The 21,831-nt window shown below is 38.7% G+C and overlaps 2 protein-coding genes across 2 annotated transcripts; both read right to left on the bottom strand.

Annotated features, from left to right (window-relative positions):
- Positions 1-1,902: 1,902 nt before the first annotated feature.
- Positions 1,903-4,300, bottom strand: LOC113312549 (cytochrome P450 CYP82D47-like). Its single transcript, XM_026561293.1, has 2 exons — positions 3,245-4,300; positions 1,903-2,927 (listed from the first exon to the last, which is right to left on the bottom strand). Exons 1-2 carry the CDS (start codon positions 4,298-4,300, stop codon positions 2,280-2,282), a joined length of 1,704 nt encoding a protein of 567 aa, XP_026417078.1. The 3' UTR covers positions 1,903-2,279.
- A 1,598-nt stretch (positions 4,301-5,898) lies between these two features.
- LOC113308325 lies at positions 5,899-8,523 on the bottom strand. Its single transcript, XM_026556802.1, has 3 exons — positions 8,269-8,523; positions 7,954-8,142; positions 5,899-6,525 (listed from the first exon to the last, which is right to left on the bottom strand). Exons 2-3 carry the CDS (start codon positions 8,110-8,112, stop codon positions 6,358-6,360), a joined length of 327 nt encoding a protein of 108 aa, XP_026412587.1. The 5' UTR covers positions 8,113-8,142; positions 8,269-8,523; the 3' UTR covers positions 5,899-6,357.
- Between the last annotated feature and the right edge of the window lie 13,308 nt (positions 8,524-21,831).

The raw sequence follows: 21,831 nt of genomic DNA, 5'->3' as shown, positions 1-21,831 counted from the left end.
GTTGCAGGATCATGTTGTACTCAACTTCTATCAATGAAACAAATGCTTGTTGATTATGGAATCGACACTGGAATAATGAAAATCTTTTGTGATAACTCTAACGCGATTCACATCACTGAGAATCCTGTTGAGCACTCAAGAACTAAGCACATCGACATCAGGTATCATTTTATTAGAGATCTCTATGAAAATAGTATCATTAATATGGAATTTGTGCCTTCCGAACAACAATTGGCTGATATTCTCACTAAACCTCTAGATACTTCTACATTTCAACACTTACGATAGTCTATTGGTGTTGTTTTGGTTTATCAAATTTCTGGCTGTTTCTTGCCCCTGGATCTATCAATATCTTTTGGGAAATAAAAGCTTGAAATTTCAGTGAAGTGTTGTTTCAATTCTTCATTTGTTTCTGGTAGTAATAGTTTGTTTCTGTATAGTATCAAATTAAATCCTTCTTTTCTTGTAAAAGTAAGGTCGCTCTTGTTGGTCTTTCGGGAATGATATTTTATGGGGAGAGTTCTTAATTAAACTTGTGCTTAATTGGCAAATCTTTGTGGGGACTGCGACTGTGGAATATTGTAGGAGTTATCTTGTATGTTTATAAACTCCTTGATGAATACACTAAGTTTCGAATATGTGAAATCATCGAAACAAAGTTGATATGTTATCTTTTAGTCATGAAGTATCTCTTTGAGAATTTCATTATGATCCCGCTAGTTTTCGTACCTTTGCCCATTTATATTGACAAAAAGGGGGAGAATTATTTTGTAGTTCACACTACATATACATATGGTTTACGGATCATAATGTAAGGGGGAGTGATACCAACCCCGTCCAGCGTACCTTCCCACCCTCGACATGTGAACTGTCGTTGGCTCTGATACCATTTTTAATGACCCGTCCCTCCACCGATACTGTCCCCACTACTGTTATCCGACAGTGTGGGGTTTTTAACGGACATTGTTGTGGTAATCCAACAACAACTTCCCGAGAGGTCACCCATCCATGGATTTCTCCCACCCGGGCACGCTTAACTGCTGAGTTTTCTGCCAACTCTGGAGCCAATTGTGCTGAAAAGGCCTCGGTGTTAGGAAAGGAAAAACATTACTTATATTTCATTCGGTGAACCACAACCGAAATAAGGGTATTACATGAAAATATATTCCATGAGCCGAAGACGGCTCTAATTTAAGGTGGTGGTATTGTAATACCCTGATTTCGGTTGTGGTTTGCCGAATGGAATGTAAGTAATGGTTTGTCCTTTCCTAACACCGAGACCCTTTCAGCACAATTGGCTCCAGAGTTGGCAAAAAACTATGCAGTTAAGCGTGCTCGGGTTAGAGAAATCCACGGATGGGTGACCTCCCAGGAAGTTGCTGCTGGATTACCGCAGCGATGCCCGTTAAAAATCCCCACACTGTCGGATAACCGCGGTGGCTAAGTGGGTACATTATCGGTGGAGGGACGGGTCATTACAAGATCGGAAGATTGACGAGTGAAAGGGAGTTCAATAACAAAGATAGATTATTTCTCAAGAAAAGGGTTTGGTGACGAAGTGATTTGTTGTGCACCCGTTTCACCGACGAAGTCGGGCACTTTATTAGCTGTCATTCATTATATAACTTGTATAAAAGAAGGGAAAAAAAGAGAAGCGAGGGTTGAGTATTTGATAAGCTATGTATGTGGGAGTGATGAATTGAGTCTGAGAGATATATTTCATTCTCTTGTATTCTCAAATCATATTAGTGAAATCTCTTTGAAATGGTCATGGAAATGTTTTAATATTTGAATTACTTCTTTGAATCTTGATTGTGGTTGGAGTTTTGTTCTTTGGATGTACTCCCTGTAGGGTTTTCTGCAGCTACAGGGAGTGTGATTGTTACAAATATCAAACGGGAGTGAAGAAAAACATAAACAAATACAAACGAACTATATAAATAGAAAACAGTCCAGATCGAGATCCAGATATGAACCAAATCCACATCCGACCCAAAACCGAAAGCAAAAAGTACAAACATAGCCTAAATTTCTTACTGTATCAAGTGGTTTTTATTGTTGGAGTATATTAATATGGAACCAGAAAACTTGTATGAGAAGGGTTGGACCAGTTTTCGTACTGGGCTTAATCCTAAATTCAAAACATGTTTTCCAGCCCAACTTAAAATAAGTAGTTGTTGGGCTTTTGGGCCTCGCTTGAGCTAGGTAAAGCTGGGTTGTAGTTCCGTCCCTGTTGTAGTTCCGTCCCTGAATATGGGAAGAAACCTTACATCCTGGCATCACTCCAAGTAAAGTTTGACTGGGAGGCGTGGGCGAAGGTAAATCTCTAGTGGGGTTAACTTGGGCATGGTTAAACCTGAACCTTCCATCATGTCTGTTACAAGTCCTGCTGAGTCGAAATCAAACCCATGAAGCAGGCGAGCAAGTGCTGTATGAACCGTTTGGAGGGCGAAGTCGATCCCTGGACATATCCTTCTTCCTGAACCAAATGGTAGATACTCAAAATTTTGGCCTCGGAAGTCCAAGTTTTCTGCCTCACCTCCAGAACCACCATCTAGCTGTGGAAGAAACCTCTCCGGCTTGAACTCTGACGAATTTGACCACACTCGAGGATCACGGTGCAGTTTCCATAGATTGACCAACAAACGTGTGCCTGCTCTCACTTCATAACCACCAATATTGCAGTCTATGATAGCTTCATGGGTTACGTCGAGCGGGGCAGCAGGATACATCCGGAGTGTCTCCTTAACAATTGCTTGGAGATAGACAAGATCATTGCTGTCGAGCAGCTCTACGTTTCTGTCCTTCCCTACTTTCATATCAAGCTCATCCTGAGCCTTTTTTAAGACAGCAGGATTAGTGATCAGTAGTGCGAGAGCCCATGTCAAGGTAATTGACGTGGTATCCGAGGCAGCTATTATCATTTGCTGCAAAATCGACAAAACTTAGTTAACATGCATATATATTAGGTGTATTAAGAATGTGCCGAACCAACTTGAACAAATTTACCAAACAATAAAGCAGCCATCACCACATAGTAATTCATAAATATAGTTAAACGCGTCGTGCATGGCCATGAAACTTAAGTCTACCAGTACACCAAGCTAAGTTTTGGTGCTGTAATTATGCGTCTATGGTCCAACCTCCGGTGCTAGTTAGAAAAATGGAGGGTGATTCCAGTTTTACCCCGGATAATTGCAATATTATGTTGCATCTTAACATTATGGAGAAATCAACTACATACCTGACATGTTTTTTTGATTACAGTGTCACGGCTGTAACCAAAAAAGAGATCGTCGTTGTCCCCATCAAGAACTGACATCATCACATACATGAAATCTTTTGGATCGTCATGATTACTGCCTCCTGCTCCTGAGCTTGATTGTACTGTTTGTCTTTTTTGATGCCGATGCTCTTCAAGCCACTTTGCAACAAAGAAATCCATATCCTTGGCCACCCTTTTCATGCGTTTCTTTTGTCCATCCACATCCAGCCACCCGAGGAATGGAAGATCATCAGATGCAACCGAAGCTCCTGCTAGTGTGAAGAATTCTATGATGGTCTTATGGAGCCTTTGACCTTCTTCTTCCTCTTTGTTAAAGACATCTTTGGAGGCATATTCGTGACTGTTGTCGTTCTTGAAAAAAATCGTTTTTCCAGCAACTAAATTCAACACCACATTCAAGGTTAGCTCTCCAAATACTTGGCTCATATCAACTTTAACTGAACCAGCTGCTGTGTAATTTTGTTTTATTTGGTTTTGGCGTTTCATCCAGCACCGGTGCAGGTGTTTCATGCAGTTGGAGGTCTCCAAGTAAGGAACATGCTTGAAAAGCTCCACACGCCTATGTGAGAGCAAATGGATGGTAGAGATCTTACGGAGCTGTCGCCAGTAAGAACCGTACGTAGAAAAACCAAACAGGCCAGAAGTGAGGTACTTGTCGACAGCACCCGACGGGCGGCCAGCGAGGAACTTGTCGTTGGTGGTGAAGCACTCTTTAGCCATCTCCCAACTGCTTACAACAAGCGTTGGGTGCATGCCGAAACGGACCATGAAGATAGGTCCATAAATGTCAGACATGTCTGCAAGGATTTTGAATACAGGTTTCGACCCTACTAGCCGAGGAAGATGGCCTATTATAGGCCACGCTCCTGCAACTTCAGGTGGTGATACTGATGATAGTTTGGTATTCCTTGACGGCTTTGAGATCCATACATAATAGAAGAAAGATAACAAAGCTAATAAGGCTGCAATATTAGCTAATGAGAAGTACTGATCGATGAACATTTTCATATCCATCTTATTTAGATGTCTGTCTGCAGTTGGTCGATTGTGATTTATATAAGAAACTTGATAGTATAAGAAAGGCAACGAAGCTAATCTTCTGTGGCGGAGGATTGTACAGTTCTTATCGGGTAATGGAAATTAGAGGGGAAATCGTTAGATGGTCCATATATAGACTTCTCACTTCCGTGCAAGCATTTTATGTGCACATGGAATTTTATGTACACATGGAGAGTCCAAAATTATAGACTCTCTCCAGCAGTCAAGCTTCCCCTATCTCACCAACCCCGTTTTAGAATTTTCCTTGAGCTTTGAAATGCTGATTGATTTTACAAAAACGACAGAGAACATATTCGTTAGTGGCGATGTACCAGACGGATTTCATGCTCAAGGGTGATAAAAGTGACCTTATCGTCATAGGGGAGTACAACCGTACACCTACAACTCTTCATTTTTGACATACTGTTTGAATCTATTAAATCTCCACATTTTTGTTTCAAAATTTTTTGGTAGACAACCGATAAAACAACCCCAAAACAATCCCTCTTACGACCAAACTCAAAAATGAGCAACCCCGTTTTCTCGGGGTAGGCGGGTCTTTATCTTTTTCGTGAAAGAATTGTTTTGGGTTGTTTTTTTGGTCGTCACTTTTAAATGATTGATATAGTTTTGGCCAAAAGAAATACGAAAATAATTACTATTCCTCGGTGAAAGCACCTTGAATCCGGCAGCACATCAAATAAAATATTTCTATAATGACCAAACGGTTCTTACTTAATTATGTTTTAATGATTTTAATTAGCTTATTTAATTGAATGTTTAGATTAGATTAGTGAACTTTATCGGATTTCAAAAGTAGAAAGGATTTTTGTCCATGAAAAGAAGCTGCCATGGAGCAAGCCATTCATGAAAGAGTTTGAGTGGTGCTAGTGTGCACTTTGGAGCAGATTTTTTGTCACTGCTTAAAGTGATTGCGACGACCACGAAGAAACAACAAATCCCAGCTACAGATATATAAGAGCCAGAACTGCTAATGGCATTCCATCCAGCATAAGCATCTGGATAATCTGTTAGAAACAACAAATCCCAACTACAGATATATAAGAGCCAGAACTGCTAATGGCATTCCATCCAGCATAAGCATCTGGATAATCTAACCAGAACTGCTAATGGCCTTCCATCCAGCATAAGCATCTGGATAATCTGTCGAATCCTAACGAAGTCGTTCTTCTGGAATCAAAAGAGCAAGAGCGATTATTTAGGATCAGCTTGCAAATTTGTGGCGCCGTAGTGGAATCTTTACCATCGGCATGCTGCGGGCCTCAGTGTGAAAAGACGGTGCAAGCCTTGATATGACGCGGAAGAGAAAATGCAAAGTCTGAATGGTCACTAACTGGAAATATGAAAAGTAAATAACGCACCATACCACCACCAGCAAGAAAGTGACACCTTTTAACATTTTCACAACTGGAAAATGGATAGTCCATCCCATCTGACTACCAGGTTTTAACAGTTTAGTTCTTCAACAGTTTCAAAAAAAGTTCAGTATCATAAGTAACAACAAAACCCTGTCAAAATTGACGTTAGAGCAAATTAGCCGAGACAATCAAAAGTTCCATATACCAACACAAAATGAAGTACTTAATTATAATATGTTGAATATAACTTTCCCACACATCAAGTTCAAATTTCCATTGCTCTATATACGTGTGAAGGTGATTCTCTAGCAGGTATCATAAATACCAACCCTGATGCAAATACATTCTCATTCAACTAATAAGGAGATCCCATTTATTTACAGATCTGATTGATTGAACCACTCATGCATTTACCTTAACCTCTGAGATCACATATCAAGTCACCATGAGACTTATGGGTTAAGCTTTCCAACTTAAGCAGGGGTGGCCTATTAAAGTAGATTTTTCACAAGAAGCTGCTGGGGATCTATTACTGTGACATCTCGCGTACGTGTTAAGAAGTCGATCAGTGTCTAAGGCTGAAGCTACATAGGTTGATAGAGAGATAATAGTCTGGAGATCTCTCGAGCAAATTAATTTGCAGCACTCTCAGGATTAATCTTCCAGAATCTGTTGCCGCTCAAGTTCATTTATATTTTCTGTCAATGAATTGGCAGTTCTGTTGGCTGTTTCATTATCCCCTTTGCATTGTAACAACTGCCTCCGAAGATTTCTCACAAGCTCATTGAGCCTCTGAATGCTCTTCTCTTGGGATAAGATGATCTGCAATTTGCAAAGGGTTAATCTCCAATAAGGTAGCCGAGAATGTATTCCACAAAAAATTAACCAACAGTTTTATATTTAGAGTTTTCTTACATTAAGATGATTAAAATTGAGGTGTGAAAGATTTCTAACACAGAAAGCACAACTATAAAGCATCAGCCCAACAACAGCATTAAGCTAACCTAAACAGCCAACACAAGAATACTGATTTTAAAGTACACTCCATACAATGACATACATGTACATATATGCTCCACTGGCGCAGCTTTGTAGATTTAGATTCTAGAGAGATTAATCAATTTATCAAAGCAGGGTGCAGGCCTTCAGCAAGACAGCAACAAACAAAAGAAAAAATGACCACTGTTTGGGTGTGAACCAAGTGTTAACTATAGTAGTAGGTGTGCTATACATGTCATCATGTTATCACAAATTTAACTAAGTGATTATTGAAACTGTAGCTGTGTATAATAAACTCAGGCGAGCATGCATAAACAAACATATATATCAGTATAATTATTGATATAATTCATATCCCAGACCCAAACCTCAGGTATAGGTACTGTGATAAAAGTCTAAAGGTTTTCAAGCAAAGTTATGTTTAATTATTTGTATCATGAAAAAATGTTATACGATGGTTGCATGTTAAATTTTATCCACAAATAACTGACAAAGTATTAAACATACTGAGTTGCTATCACCAAAATTCAAGGATGGCGCAAAAGTGAATAATCATTATGTTGGGATATAGTTGCTTTGTGTTTCTCAAGATTAAGTCCACTTAAATACTCTTTTTGATCCATCGACGATTTCTATCAGAAAGATGTTCACTAACAAGCAAACCAATATTAGTATTCATTCCCTCTTCAAAAGAATGGTGAGCTAGGTGATATCCTAGAGACCTAGATATTGGCAGTGTAAGCATTTGACATAACCACCAAGCCATCAAGTCGAATCTAAGCCATTCTTCATAGCGACCACAGAACTTCAGCGATATGAAGGAACCACTAGATTGCCCTGATATACCTGAGAAATTCTTCCTTCCAATGTAATAAGAAATGCAGACAACTAGATATAGTTTCAGCTTTCACTGTGAATGACCCAAAAGGGTAGAAGAGTTATTGCGGAAAAATAAATTGGGTTACCATAGTTCAAATGTCCCATGAACAATGAAATGTTTAACTATTTTTTGCCAAGATCTGGACAGACACATCAAACGCCATTAGATTAGTATGTTCCACCACTACCATTTCTGACCTAGATTCTTTTTTCGAAACATGAAATAGTTTGCTAGAATACTTGTTATCAAACTGCATCCTCAACCTATCCATCCTATCCTATGTTATTATATCAAAGAGACAGACAACCCAAGCAACCGATACAAGTATAACCAACAAATACGCAATCAAATTCTCATCCTGTAGAATTTACCTTTTCTTTAACATATTCTTCCCTATCCGAAACGCGCTGTTGCTTCTCAGCCAGACTTGGAGTTGCTTCAGTCTCCGGTACAAGTTGTTGTTTCCATTCGAATTGGGATGTGATTATAAGTATCATCAACAAAAACACAAGCACCATGGGTCTCGACATAATTAAACACAATAATAATAATCGTGTAACCTGTAAAAGATAAACTCCAGTTCCTCAGTCATAATTGGGGATTTTACACAAAAAAAACTATAATTCCTTCAAATTGATCGATATCTATAAATTAAAAATACAAATCTAGGGTCATGAGAAACTCACCAATTGCAGCTCGTTACAACGAGCATCCGAGCAAATGATTGAACAAAATCAGTCTGTTTTTCGAGGATGATTTCAGTGATACATTGACATTAGGGTTTTCTCTGTTTTGTTTTTTTTTTTCCTGCTTTGATTTGGTCGAAATGGGATTCTTTAGTGTTGTGGACCTTTTCACTAGTTTATGTTCTTTTTACGTTTGATTGTAAAGGGGGATTTTTAAGATGCTTGTGTTTTGTGACTCTGGTCTGGATTTTGGAGATCTAACTAGACGCGTCTAAAATGAATAAAAATATGAAATGTGATATGGTGTTTTGTGGAGGACTGATGTAATGGTGATTATGCAATTTTGACCTTAGATATATGTGATGGGCTATTATGTATTTCTAGATTTAGGGTAGTAGTGGTTTACTGTAATAGGTCATAACTCACGACTCATGTGGGTGCCGAACAGTGTACATCATGTGGTTGGTGATTAGATAATGACTTTCAAGTTTCAACGACTTAATAACTGGGATTAATTAGCTTTCGCTAGTAGACTGTGGAGCGTAGAGACATCAACAGAAGAACCGGTGTAACAATACAAGGTTGGTATTCAATCAGGAATACATAATCCTAGTAAGTATCCAAATACATGAGTTAGAAACTAAATCTTAATTTTTTATTAATATCATTTGCACTTGGTTATTTTTCTAGTGCATAAACACATTATAAAAAGGTATTATACGGTGATATAATTTGCATTTGCCTATTGTAATCAGTGCCGTCTCTAACATTTTAGGGGTTCGGGGTGAACATTCGGAAAGGGGCCTTGTTATATACATGCAGAAAAACAAAAATGATAAATAAAAAAATTGACGATCAATTGAACAATCCATTAATGCAGTATCAAAATCTCCACATGAATTGGATGCCAACAACCCCAACAGAGGGTAAGCATTCACCATGACATCAATGAATTTTACTTGTTCTCTTTTAAAGATTGAACACATAGCAATAATATATTTATGTGGCCATGAGGGGATGACTATGTAATGTACGCTTTTATGCAACACTTTTTTTTTATAAGCGCTTTTGTGCAACACTTAAATCAAATACCAGTGGCTGAAAACCACGCCCAAATGGATCAGAAAACAGGTATAAAATTGGATCCATGTTTAGGTTTCAAAAATACATAATTAGACATTTGAGACTGAACTCTCATCAGTTCTATACTGACCATAAACTCTAATTAGGAAACCAAAAAGTGTCAAACAAAATTCAATCAAAGTGACCAATCAGAATTCTAACTAACCAATACAAAATTTGAAGGGATTAAAATTTGATCAAAAGGGTTGTACACAATACATGCATATCATGTTTTATCTTCGCTTTTTGTTTGTTTTTCTTTCTTATTCGGAGGGAACAACTCAATTGTAAGAGAACAAACTCTAAAGTTTGTGCCATAGCATAGACGAGTTTTCGGTTGCGCTTCCTCTTTTATTCATCAAGTTATATTTGTTCTTAGGTTAAAGATTTGCCCATTGCGCTTCTTCTTTAAGTTACATATGTTATTAGATTAAGGATGAGCACACATACATATATAGGGGGGGGGGGGGGGGGATTTGGGCTCCTCTGATTTTTGGTCCTAGGGCGGTCGATCCTTAGGCCCTATGTCAAAGACGGCCCGGATTGTAATAATACATTTTTCACAAGTAATCCACGAAAAGATTTCCTTTATACTTACACTTCCACTAGTTTCTTTAAGTTTTCTCCGATATCTTAAAAATTTTGAACTCAAAATCAACTATATCAGGGAACAAAAAAAAATAACCATTATTATGAATTTTTTAAATTTTGCATAAAAACACAAAACTATGAAATATTGTATCGAACAATGGATGAAGGGAATCATTTATAATCAAACAAAACAAAAATCATATGTGGGTCATCTAAAAATTATTTGATTTGCATTTCTAAAATTATCACAATAATATAACTTTAAGGGATCACATATTTTATACGATGATCTAATTTTAACAATAATGGCATGATATAATATCCATTACATTCTTGTTAGCTTCGTTAATAGCATATGTCTCATCATTTTACTAGAAAATGTTTTGAGACTCCGTTTTGAGAGGATACGCAGTGACAGATACAAAAAATTTCCCTTGTGGGATCGAACCAAATTAGCAATCTTATTTTCCTCCGTAACAACCTTAAATTTCTAAGATCTCTATCAAATTTACATTAAAATATACTAAAACTTAAAAACAAGGGGGTCTAGTGCACCCACTTGTATCTGTATAGCTCTGCCACCGCTGAAATACCAGTAGACTCGATAGATCCTCTATAACGGCCAATTTTAAAGTTTGTTGTCTATTACACATCCAAAGTCTATACTAGATGGATATTACTTTTCATCACTTATACAATAGTTCGACAAACCCTAATAGAACAAAAACGTTTATAACAATTTTGATGGGATGGATCAAGATCAATACGCACGGGACAGTTCGAGGACACCTTGAAATCGCAGAAGCAGGTTTCGTATGTAGAGATATGGAGGCTAGAACCGTGTTAGCGTCAGCGCAACCTTTGTGAATCACTACTGCACTAACAACTAAAACTTGAGCCATGCTCATAGCGTCAAAAATGACAACAGAGCGGATCTGGCCAAACATGCAATTTGAAACTGATTTGGAACATCTTCTGGCCAAAACTGCAATTTGAAACTGATGCAGAACATCTTCTGCGATTCCTAACTTCCGACTCTGAACGACCATGGTACATAACATGAATGATCATTGAAATTAAGCTAAGGATTAGCCAAATCCCGGAGTGCACTATCCAACATAGCTACAAGGAAGGAAATCAAGCGGCGGATGGATTAGCGAATCATATTGCAGATACCATCATGGTGGGAAACTTCTCAACATCGATCTGGAATCACACAGTCCCGTCTTGCATAAACAAATTTTTAATAGATAACTCATTATATAAAACATACCCGGTTGGAATCACTTCTTAGTAATTTAATAATTATCATTCTTTAAATATATATATATTCACATAATCCAACAGAAATAATTATGCCAGAAGCGGTTTCATCCTTTTTATCTTAGCGGGTTTTTTAAACCTGACTAATTTGAGGCATATGGATTTTAAATTCAGAGTAGAGGGATAGGAGGTGTCTAAAAAGGATAAAACTGATAAAATATTCTCACTTTTTAAAATTATGTTTTTATCCTTATCCCTAATACTTCTAATCTATTTTTATTTTTTTAAAAACTGAATGGAAAATTGGATTTTTATTTTATTTTAAAATTATTTTTTATTTGAAATTTTTTGGGTTCAAAATTGGTCGATAAGGTGCTTACACAATTGTTCTTGATGTTCTTGATCCATGAAGAACATCAACCCAAAATCGGCATATGTTAATCGTTTATATGGCCGATTGTTCTTTATGTTCTTGATCCATGAAGAAGATCAACCTAGAGTCCGCATATGTTCTTCATTTTTATGGTCGATTAATCACAATCAGCGGATACAATCCTCTACAAGTGCCGATTGATTAAAAAAAACTCAAAATGATATTTCTTTGCATAAAAATATATCCATAATCGGTGGGTAAGGTTCCCACGCATGTCGATTGTAACACAAAAAATATACACAAAATTTAAGAGTTTTTATGAGATTTTTTTTTGCCAAAATCGGTCGATTGTAAATCTGGGCATTTATTTGATTGTTTTGCTTATAACTTCTTCGTCCGACATTTTTTTTGCTTTGAGATTGTATTTTCATTCTCTACGTGATAGAGATAAGAATTTCTGGATTTGGACAAGTTCTAATTGGTCTTGGATCCAAGGATTCCATATTTGCATGTAATACGTTACTTCCTCGGATCCAAGACCAATTGTAACTTGTCTAAATCTAGGAATATTTACCTTTATATTGCCCAGAATGAAAATACAAGTTCAATGTTGAGCAAAACAGTCGAAGAAATGCGCAGGTTTATAATCGGCTGATAAGGGCATTTATATCAACCGGTTCTGGCAAAAAATAAATCGCAGAAAAACTCTTGAATTTAATTTTTTTACAATCGGCACACTTGGGAACCTTATCACCGATTATGGGTGTATTTTTATGCAACAAAAACGAACTATCATTTTTTAGTGCGTGTTTCTTATCATCGGTACTTATGGAAGATTGTACCCGTCGATTGTGATCAATAGGCCATATAAATGAAGAAAATATGACGATTCTTGGTTCGGGTTCAAAGCTAATATACAACCAGCTGAAAGAAGTGTTGAAGAGATCAGATTTTGAAAACTACCTTGGATCAAAGACTATTAAATTACACCGTCAGGATCGACTGACGAGTGTTTATCGAAACTAGCAGGGCCGATCCATTTGGCAAGGTCTTGGAGGTCTGGTTAACTTGCAAGGAGCTAACCAACCCAGAGAAGTGATTGATCAAGATATACCAGGGAAAGCTCTGTTAGGTAACGTCCAGGTGGTTACTGGAGATCTACCTAGACGCAGGCGTGCAAAATCTCGGCGAGCATGCACTTGAGATCGACCAGCAGTAACTCAACAAAATATGGCCAGAACCGTCGTCGGCTCAAAATTCCCCAAGAATGAATAATAAATGGTTCGAGAATGATATGATAGGAGAGAACTTTTGCATGATTACTACACTTTTTCGGATCATAACAGAATCAGATGCGAGTTCCCATAACCCAAAAGGAATATACCTAGGTCCAGAGTTGAGGTTTCTGAGAATAGGTCAAAGCAGGGAGAAAATTCCTCCGACGAAGATGTTAATGCGATAATTGATGCTTGCTCGTCTCCATAGGATGATCGAGAAAGTGATAACTAAAAATCATTTTATAGAGGAAAAGTTGAACACAATTCACAGAGCTGCTGGAGCGGCTTTCAAGTATAATATCAGAAACTTCCTCCCACCAAAGATGTGACGGACCGGAAAATTACAGCTGGCGTGCATGGGCGCGTAGGCCATAACTTCTCCGATACGCCATGATGATGCTACGATCTTAGTCTTAAATATAGGCAAATGCACGTTCATTTTCCCTTACAAGCATGCTCGTGGAGCATGATGCAGATATTTTAGCTTTGATACCGTTCGAACTTACCCTTGTTCTGCGAAGGGTTCAAAGCCATAAAGGCTATGGTCGATGCATCTTGCATGCATCACTGGCTTCCAAGTGTTGTCCAGGCATAAGGCATGCTTGGAATTGCACATAGGACATTGACGGCCTAATTCCATCTCCCTTAGAATCATGCAGGCTCCGCTACTTGCATACCGATATGAGTTACTTTCTTGGCCATGTCCAATGCACTATTGGTACATGCCTACGTCGAACGCCTTGATAGGAAGTATGAGCATCCAAGGAATGGAATGCAACTAACCTCATCAACTATGGCCACAATCATCTCTTGCATCGAGCTGCCGAGCCAGATGATATAAGAGGCCAAAGTGCCGTAATCATCTCTAAATTAGATGATGTGAGCGACAACGTGCTGGACCGGCAATGCTGCAACTCATTGCAGCCGCCTACGTACCCTTCCCTACTCTAAAGGGATCAAGCATAGACCGTAGTTTATCGTCAAGAGACAGAAACTAAAAACCAACTCGTTTGCGATTCCGTGACCAAACATTAATGGTAATGGTCTAGTCCGTATGGGCCATTCCGTTGAAATGCATCAAAGGAATACATATGTGGCTCGCGGCATGGCATAGGCTATACAACTATAAATGAGACTTAGGAATCATTTATACTCTTCCGGCTAATCTATGAAGCTTACTTGGTGCATGGTCCGCATATGCACCTTCAACCAACTATCCCTCCCTATATATGTTAACTTGACATTTTTACAACTTTGATTAAGCTATGAAGATGGTTGTACATTCAATTCTGGCTCACAGGCCAGTTCCAATGTCCGACCATGATGGTTGAACATCTCTTGAGCCAGGTCCACCGAATGGCCATGATGGTTGTATTTCTGACTTTGGCCCATAGGCCACTCCAATGTCCAGCCGTGATGGTTGTACATTCTTAAGGCCAACCTACTTTGTCCTGTGGTACCATTGTGGTACGATATTGGCCATAGGCCAATGACCTGCGTATTACGCCATTTTGGCGCTACTTTGTTCTAGGACATCCTCCCCACTGGCTTAATGCATCATTTGATGCGAGATTGACTTTTGGCCAATATATCTTACAACTTACACCCTCTTGGTTCCATATTGTCCTTGACCAATATGCCCATGTAATATGCCATTTTTGGCAGCGTATTGGCCTAGGCCAATCTTCCTTTTTCTGCAACGGAGCTTGAGATGAAACTTCATCTCAGGCCATGGCGCATCTTTGAGCATGCACCATGCTAAAAACACGGGGTGTTACAAAAGAACTTTCAAATACCCAAGCTGCCAGAGTTTGATGAGAAAGTGGACGATCCAGATCAAATGTCTTATACCATGAAACTACAATTGTTAAAGCATTGCTCGGTTGAACCCACAAGTTTTTATATCTCAAGCTTGTTGTCAATATTAGATGATCAAAATTATATCTTGATTTCTAGTCTACTAAGTCAAGTCTCGGACTAGGTTAGAATTGTAGTTGAGTATCATAGATCACCCTTGAAGATTGAAGATCGATGGAGACTTTTGGATAACTTCTATATCATGTATGTGAATACTGAACCATCCTATTTTACTCATTATACCATCACTCTATCTATTGAGATTATATCGTATGACTTACATAGAAGCTTCGATTCAATCTTGTCTTGTGAAAAATCTTGAAATATGATTTAGAAATTATATGTTCAAAGTTACTTAACAATATTAGTTTTATGAATTAATTTGTGGATCAATTGAAAATTTCCCATACAAGTGATCATATCACTTGGGAATGTGTCGAACATCATAAGAGAGAAATATGAACTTACTGATATTTATACTCAGGGTAGATTGGAGAACCAGTTCGTAAACCATAGATATCTAAGATACAAAAATACAGAAAGGTTGGTGAACCAGTTTGCAAACTGCAAGTTCGGTTGGGAACAATTCACGTACCCGGTTGGCAAACCGCCATGAACTGAATTTATAAGTTTGATAAATTGGCTAGCAGTTGGAAAACCCGTTTCACGAACCGTGATCAACTGTGTTTAGTAGTCTAGAAGGGTTGGCGAACCCGGTTCACGAACTGTAGCACCCTGACTCGTGAACAAGCGCTACGGTTGGCGAACCGTCATACCAACTGTCCCGACAATGTTTAACAGATGCTTAACGACATATTATTTTAATATGTTTAACATTGTTAGAATTCTCTTAAACACTTCTAAGACTTCATTGATCACTTAAACACTTATTGTGTGAATCGTGATTAATTTCTTAGGTATTTAAATGAACATCAAATAGCTTTCAGTTCTTTGGCTAACTTGCCAAACCGAACAATCATCATACACGGTTCCGTAACCGTACCTATGTGTATACTCTTCTATTGTATTTTTAAGACCTAAAGTGTTTGCTCGATACTCAAGTTATATTATCTTGAATTCTAAGTTAACCATGATTTTTAAAAATTATAAATAGAGCATCTCTGTCAACTGAGAAAATCAATCCCTGACACTTTGTGTCCTAGTTGATTCTAGAGTCGTCCTCTATTGACCTAGTGGTGGGCCCGGAGATGTGTATAATTGAAGCGATAAAAACGGGGGCCTACAGTAATACCGCAAGTGCACGGTCGTCAGTTGTAGCTCGTGCAAGTACGGGTCGATCCACAGAGATCGGGTGTGTTTTGGAGTGTTCTAGCTAATTGGGTTCCTAAATTGCTATTGGGCTATGAAGCCTTTTTGGCTTCAATTGGGCTTAATGGGTTTGTTTCAATAAAATGAACTGAGTTTGGGCTCAGTTAGTCTTTGAAGTGCAAATGGGCTTTGGGCCTTTGATTGAGCTTTGGGCTCAATTTCACCCTAACAGTGAAGTGATCTTTCACTGTAATTTGGCTTTGGGCCTTCTGGAATGAAATGTATTGGGCTTGGCTAATGAACTAGGCCTTTGGGCTTCACTGAATTGAACTTGGGCTTAGTTGGCTTGGAGAGGCAGCAACAGTAGCAAGACTGCACAGCAGCTGCACAAGCAGTGCAAGTAGCAGCAGCAGCCTAAGCAATGAAAGCAGCTACAGCAGGGCAAAACAAGGCAATAAAAGGCAAAGCAGGGCAAATAGTATGATGCAGCAGCAGCACAAGTGCTGCACAGCAGGGGAATTCAAAGCAGCAAGGCAATGCAGTGAAAGAAAGAAAGCAGCAGCAACAGGGTTGCAGCAGCAGCTGCAGCTGCACAAGCAGTGCACAGCAGCACAAGGCCAAGAGAAGAAAGCAGAGCTGGCAGTGAAGCAAAAACAAATGAAGAAAAACAATGCAGCAGTGCAAGGCAAGTGAGAAAGAAAAGATGGCAGTGAACAAAACAGTGAAGACAGTAAAGAAAAAACAAGCAGAGAACAATGCAAGAACTAAACAAAGCAAATACTAGACATCAAAGAAAAATGATAAAACAAACCAAGGCCTAAGGCCAAGGGCAGGGATGATGGTGAAACTGAAATGGAGCAAAACTAAGGCACTCTTCTAGAGTGGGAAGAGAACTAGCTTGCTCATTGTCACTAGTGAGCACTAGTTTCTCCCCACTACTCAATCAACTCAGTGCAACCTAAGCATACACAAAGAATGGCAAGATAATCAGCTTGCTATGAGCACTGATTTCTTCCATTGCACAATCAGTTCAATGCTTCAAAGGTAACTAGCTTAGCATTCCATCAAACTAACAGCAAATTAAACATAACAGGAACATGTAACTGACAGTGAGCAACAACAAACATGAACACAACTAACTGAACTAACAATGAACATTTAACAGAAACACTAACAGGATACAACATAACAGGACACAAGTAACATGAACATGAAACTGAACTAACAATGAACATTTAACAGAACAGCAAATTGAACTAAAAAGGAACAACATTAACAGACATGAACTGAAATTAACATGTGAACTAAAATTAACAGGACATGAAAGTCCTGGATGTCGGCTACTCCGAGCATAGTTTTTACATCATACCCACAAGGCTATTTATAGTCACAGACCCAAATTTCTCAAAACCACAAAATTAGGGTTCTTCCCCAAAAATCAGTTGAATTAGGTTTACCTAATTTCTTTGAAATTGATCCTTGAAATCGTCGACCCATGCTTTGTAATTGCTCCCTGACCTCTTCTCATGCGCCAATTGCAACTCTAGGTTACCTAATTTATCAGTTCTTCACGCCTAGGGTTTCAGGCAAAGAAGCGTGAAAAAGTGAGAAAATAGGGAACTAGAGGGCTAGGGGGGAGATGGGTTTTGGTTGTTGGGCGATAGGGTGATGATGGTGGAGGTGTGGTGGTGGCAGTGAGTTGGTGGCAGAGGTGGAGAGGGTGGTGGTGTACGGTTTCTGCAGAGGGAGGTGATGGAGGAGAGGGGCTCGATGGTTTGGGAGAAGGGTGCGTTTGGGTAGGGTGTAGGTGCTCGGTCGCTAGGGTGTGAGGCGGGTCTATCAAGAGATGATGTTTCGTGAGATGGGCCGTGGGATGTGAAGCTGGTTGGTAGATCGGACGGTGATACGGAGGCAAGCGGGTATCGACCGTCGGATGAATGGATACAACGAAACGGACGGTACTTGATGGAGTTAGGTACTGTAGTGTAAGGGGATATCAAACGTTGATGAACAGCAAGGGAGCGACCGTTGGATTCAACTACCATCTAATCTGAAGGCTTGGAATTTCAGCGCTGTGGTGCTCGGCAGAGACTTCGGATTTTGATGCTCTATGAAGGAGCGACCGTCGGATGCTTCTGAGAACTGATCTGATGGCTGAGAACGGAGGCGCTTTTGTGTGTAGAAAATGAGGTTGTGCGCACCATTCTTCGCGGCTTCCTTGCGTAATTTCTCCCGGCTTTTCACTACTTTTCTGCTCTTTTTGCTCCGCGACTCATCCGAACTTTATTTATTACCTAAAAATGCAAAATTAATTAATAAAAATATTTATTCTTGAAAACAATGAAAATACAGAATATGGGATAAAATGTAGAATTAATGCATAAAAGATGAGTTAAATGCCAACAAAAAGGGATAGATATATACAATATTTGGCACTCATCAAATACCCCCAAACCTGAATTTTACTTGTCCTCAAGTAAAACAAAACTAAGGAAATCCTAACTATACCACTGTCGCTGGTCTCTCGAATGCATTTAGCGTATGCACTAAGCCTTTTAAACCACTAAGTGTCCCTAGTGGACGAGTTGAAGTCTCGTGAAGGTTTGCTTAGAACGTACCTACAAAGTTCTAGGTCAAAATATAAGCTCAGATTCCATCAAATGTGACATGTGCAAAACAGTTAAGCTCACAGCAAAATGGAGATGTCAATCTAGCTATCGAAGGCACAATCCTAGCACTGATAACAAAAAAAGACATGTGATAAGAGTGTAAAGTGTATCTACACATGTGTAAAGAAAGATCTGAAGTTATGACTACTAATCACCAAGAGATAGTTTCTCAGGCTAAGAACTGAGGTCGAAATCTAGCTAGCTGTCCGGACTTTACGAGAATTGTGAATGAGTTGGAGGTATTTCACAATTACTCGCGTTGTACATCAATGGCATACACCCTCCTTGCTTATTACAAAAAACAACAAAAGATGACTATTTACATGACTCTTATTTACATTGACAATTCTTTTTATTTTTGGAACAAGAGATGATGGAATTGACAAATACTTGATTTTTTTTTTTTGTATTTTTCTGATATTTTTCTGATTTTTTTTTTTTTTTTTTTTTTTTTTTTTTTTTTTTTACATAAGGTACACTTTTGATACATAACAAAAGAAACAAAAATTACATGACACTTTGCAAGAGGTAGCCCTTTTTGATGCACCCAGTTAAATTCGATGGTTGTTTTCTTAATGTAACCTCCACCTTCTATCCCAACCAACCAAAGAACAAGCTAGTCAAGTTTCGTTCAGTATTCTAAAGTGATTGGCAATCGTAACTTCCTATCAAACACCTTGAAGATCGAGGCCATACATGTATTGGTAGATCGTGCGCGTGCAAATTTCTTATCACTATGTGAATTGTGCTAGAATCAGGGTGCCTAAATATCTAGACTAAGACTCCTAATAAAAATACATATTTGCACAAGAGTCAACATTTCAAGGTAAATGAGCTCCATTTTTATGATTTTCATTTTTTTTTTTTTTTTTTTTTTTTTTTTTTTTTTTTTTTTTGAATTTTTTTCAATTTTTTGGAATTTTTCAATTTTTTCAAAAAGAAGAAGGAGTTCGTTTTCAATTATGGCAAATTATCGTGGTATCTACTCTATACCCCCAAACCTAAACTAAACATTGTCCTCAATGTTTCAAAATATGGAAAGAATTAAAATGCAACATATGGAAAGGGACATGCTGAGTAGAGTAAAAGGAGAGAGAATACCCGATTTCGGCGAAAGCAGAATTAAAACTCCGTTATTCAAGGCAAAAATCCAACATATTTCAGCCGAGATCATATTGGATTAGCAAAATATATACAAAAGGAACAAAAGTTTTTTTTTAAAATTTTATCTACTGGATTATATACAAAAAATTCACCATACACCAAAAGTCTAAAGAGTTGAGGATCAACCCAAAAGAAAAAGTGTAGAGACATAGAAAGTTTCAAAACACTAAAATTGGACTTAAATGGGAGAAAAATAAAACTTTTTTTTTTTTTTTTTTAGAAAAAGAAAATAAAATTTGGTTTTTGAATGGGAGCAAGCCCACTGTTTGTCCTCTAATGGAATGGAAGGCTGCGGCTCACGAAACACTAAGTTTTAACTTTGAAAGTTGAATTTGGCCCAGTTGGTTAAGGCCCGACGTTTGTTTTAAAACTTTGGTTTCGAGGTCCACTCTTGAGTGGAAACAAGCCCACAATCAGTTATAAGCTCAGCTGGGTTTAAACCCAGAGTCCAAAATACAAGTCCAATGGAAGAATTTAAACAAGCCCACAAATTAAACAAACAAGCCCACAAATAAATTATTACAAACCCAACAGAAAATAAGAGAAGCCCAAAAATTGGCTTTAATATTACAAGCCCACAATTAAAAAATTGGAAGCCCACAATTCGGGTTCTCTTAAATGGGTTACCTTTTAAGCACAGCCCAGCTGCTCTGATATTGTTGCAAAAACCCAGTTGGGTTTTGGTTCTTTTCCTTGGTGGCGTCCCAGCAGAGGAAGAACAGGTTCAGAATCAGCAGGTCCAACAGCAAATGAAATGAAGCAGATGCAGATGCAAATGCTATGCAGTGAAATGCAAAAATAGCTAAGAAAAACACAGATAAAACACAGCACCAATCCCCGGCAGCGGCGCCAAAAACTTGGTAGGCTTCTAAAAGGTCCTAAAAATTATCCCCGGCCAAAAACTTGGTGGGCCCGGAGATATGTATAAAATTAAGCGCAATAAAAACGGGGGCCTACAGTAATACCGCAAGTGCACGGTCGTCAGTTGTAGCTCGTGCAAGTACGGGTCGATCCACAGAGATCGGGTGTGTTTTGGAGTGTTCTAGCTAATTGGGTTCCTAAATTGCTATTGGGCTATGAAGCCTTTTTGGATTCAATTGGGCTTAATGGGTTTGTTTCAATAAAATGAACTGAGTTTGGGCTCAGTTAGTCTTTGAAGTGCAAATGGGCTTTGGGCCTTTGATTGAGCTTTGGGCTCAATTTCACCCTAACAGTGAAGTGATCTTTCACTGTAATTTGGCTTTGGGCCTTCTGGAATGAAATGTATTGGGCTTGGCTAATGAACTAGGCCTTTGGGCTTCACTGAATTGAACTTGGGCTTAGTTGGCTTGGAGAGGCAGCAGCAGTAGCAAGACTGCACAGCAGCTGCACAAGCAGTGCAAGTAGCAGCAGCAGCCTAAGCAATGAAAGCAGCTACAGCAGGCAAAACAAGGCAATGAAAGGCAAAGCAGGGCAAATAGTATGATGCAGCAGCAACAAGTGCTGCACAGCAGGGGAATTCAAAGCAGCAAGGCAATGCAGTGAAAGAAAGAAAGCAGCAGCAACAGGGTTGCAGCAGCAGCTGCAGCTGCACAAGCAGTGCACAGCAGCACAAGGCCAAGAGAAGAAAGCAGAGCTGGCAGTGAAGCAAAAACAAATGAAGAAAAACAATGCAGCAGTGCAAGGCAAGTGAGAAAGAAAAGATGGCAGTGAACAAAACAGTGAAGACAGTAAAGAAAAAACAAGCAGAGAACAATGCAAGAACTAAACAAAGCAAATACTAGACATCAAAGAAAAATGATATAAAACCAAACTAAGGCTAAGCAAGGGCAGGGATGATGGTGAAACTGAAATGGAGCAAAACTAAGCACTCTTCTAGAGTGGGAAGAGAACTAGCTTGCTCATTGTCACTAGTGAGCACTAGTTTCTCCCCACTACTCAATCAACTCAGTGCAACCTAAGCATACACAAGGAATGGCAAGAAAATCAGCTTGCTATG

This window comes from Papaver somniferum, chromosome 9 (genome assembly GCF_003573695.1).
Source record: "Papaver somniferum cultivar HN1 chromosome 9, ASM357369v1, whole genome shotgun sequence".
Classification (NCBI taxonomy): Eukaryota; Viridiplantae; Streptophyta; class Magnoliopsida; order Ranunculales; family Papaveraceae; genus Papaver; species Papaver somniferum.
This window is presented reverse-complemented; position numbering and strand designations above follow the sequence as displayed.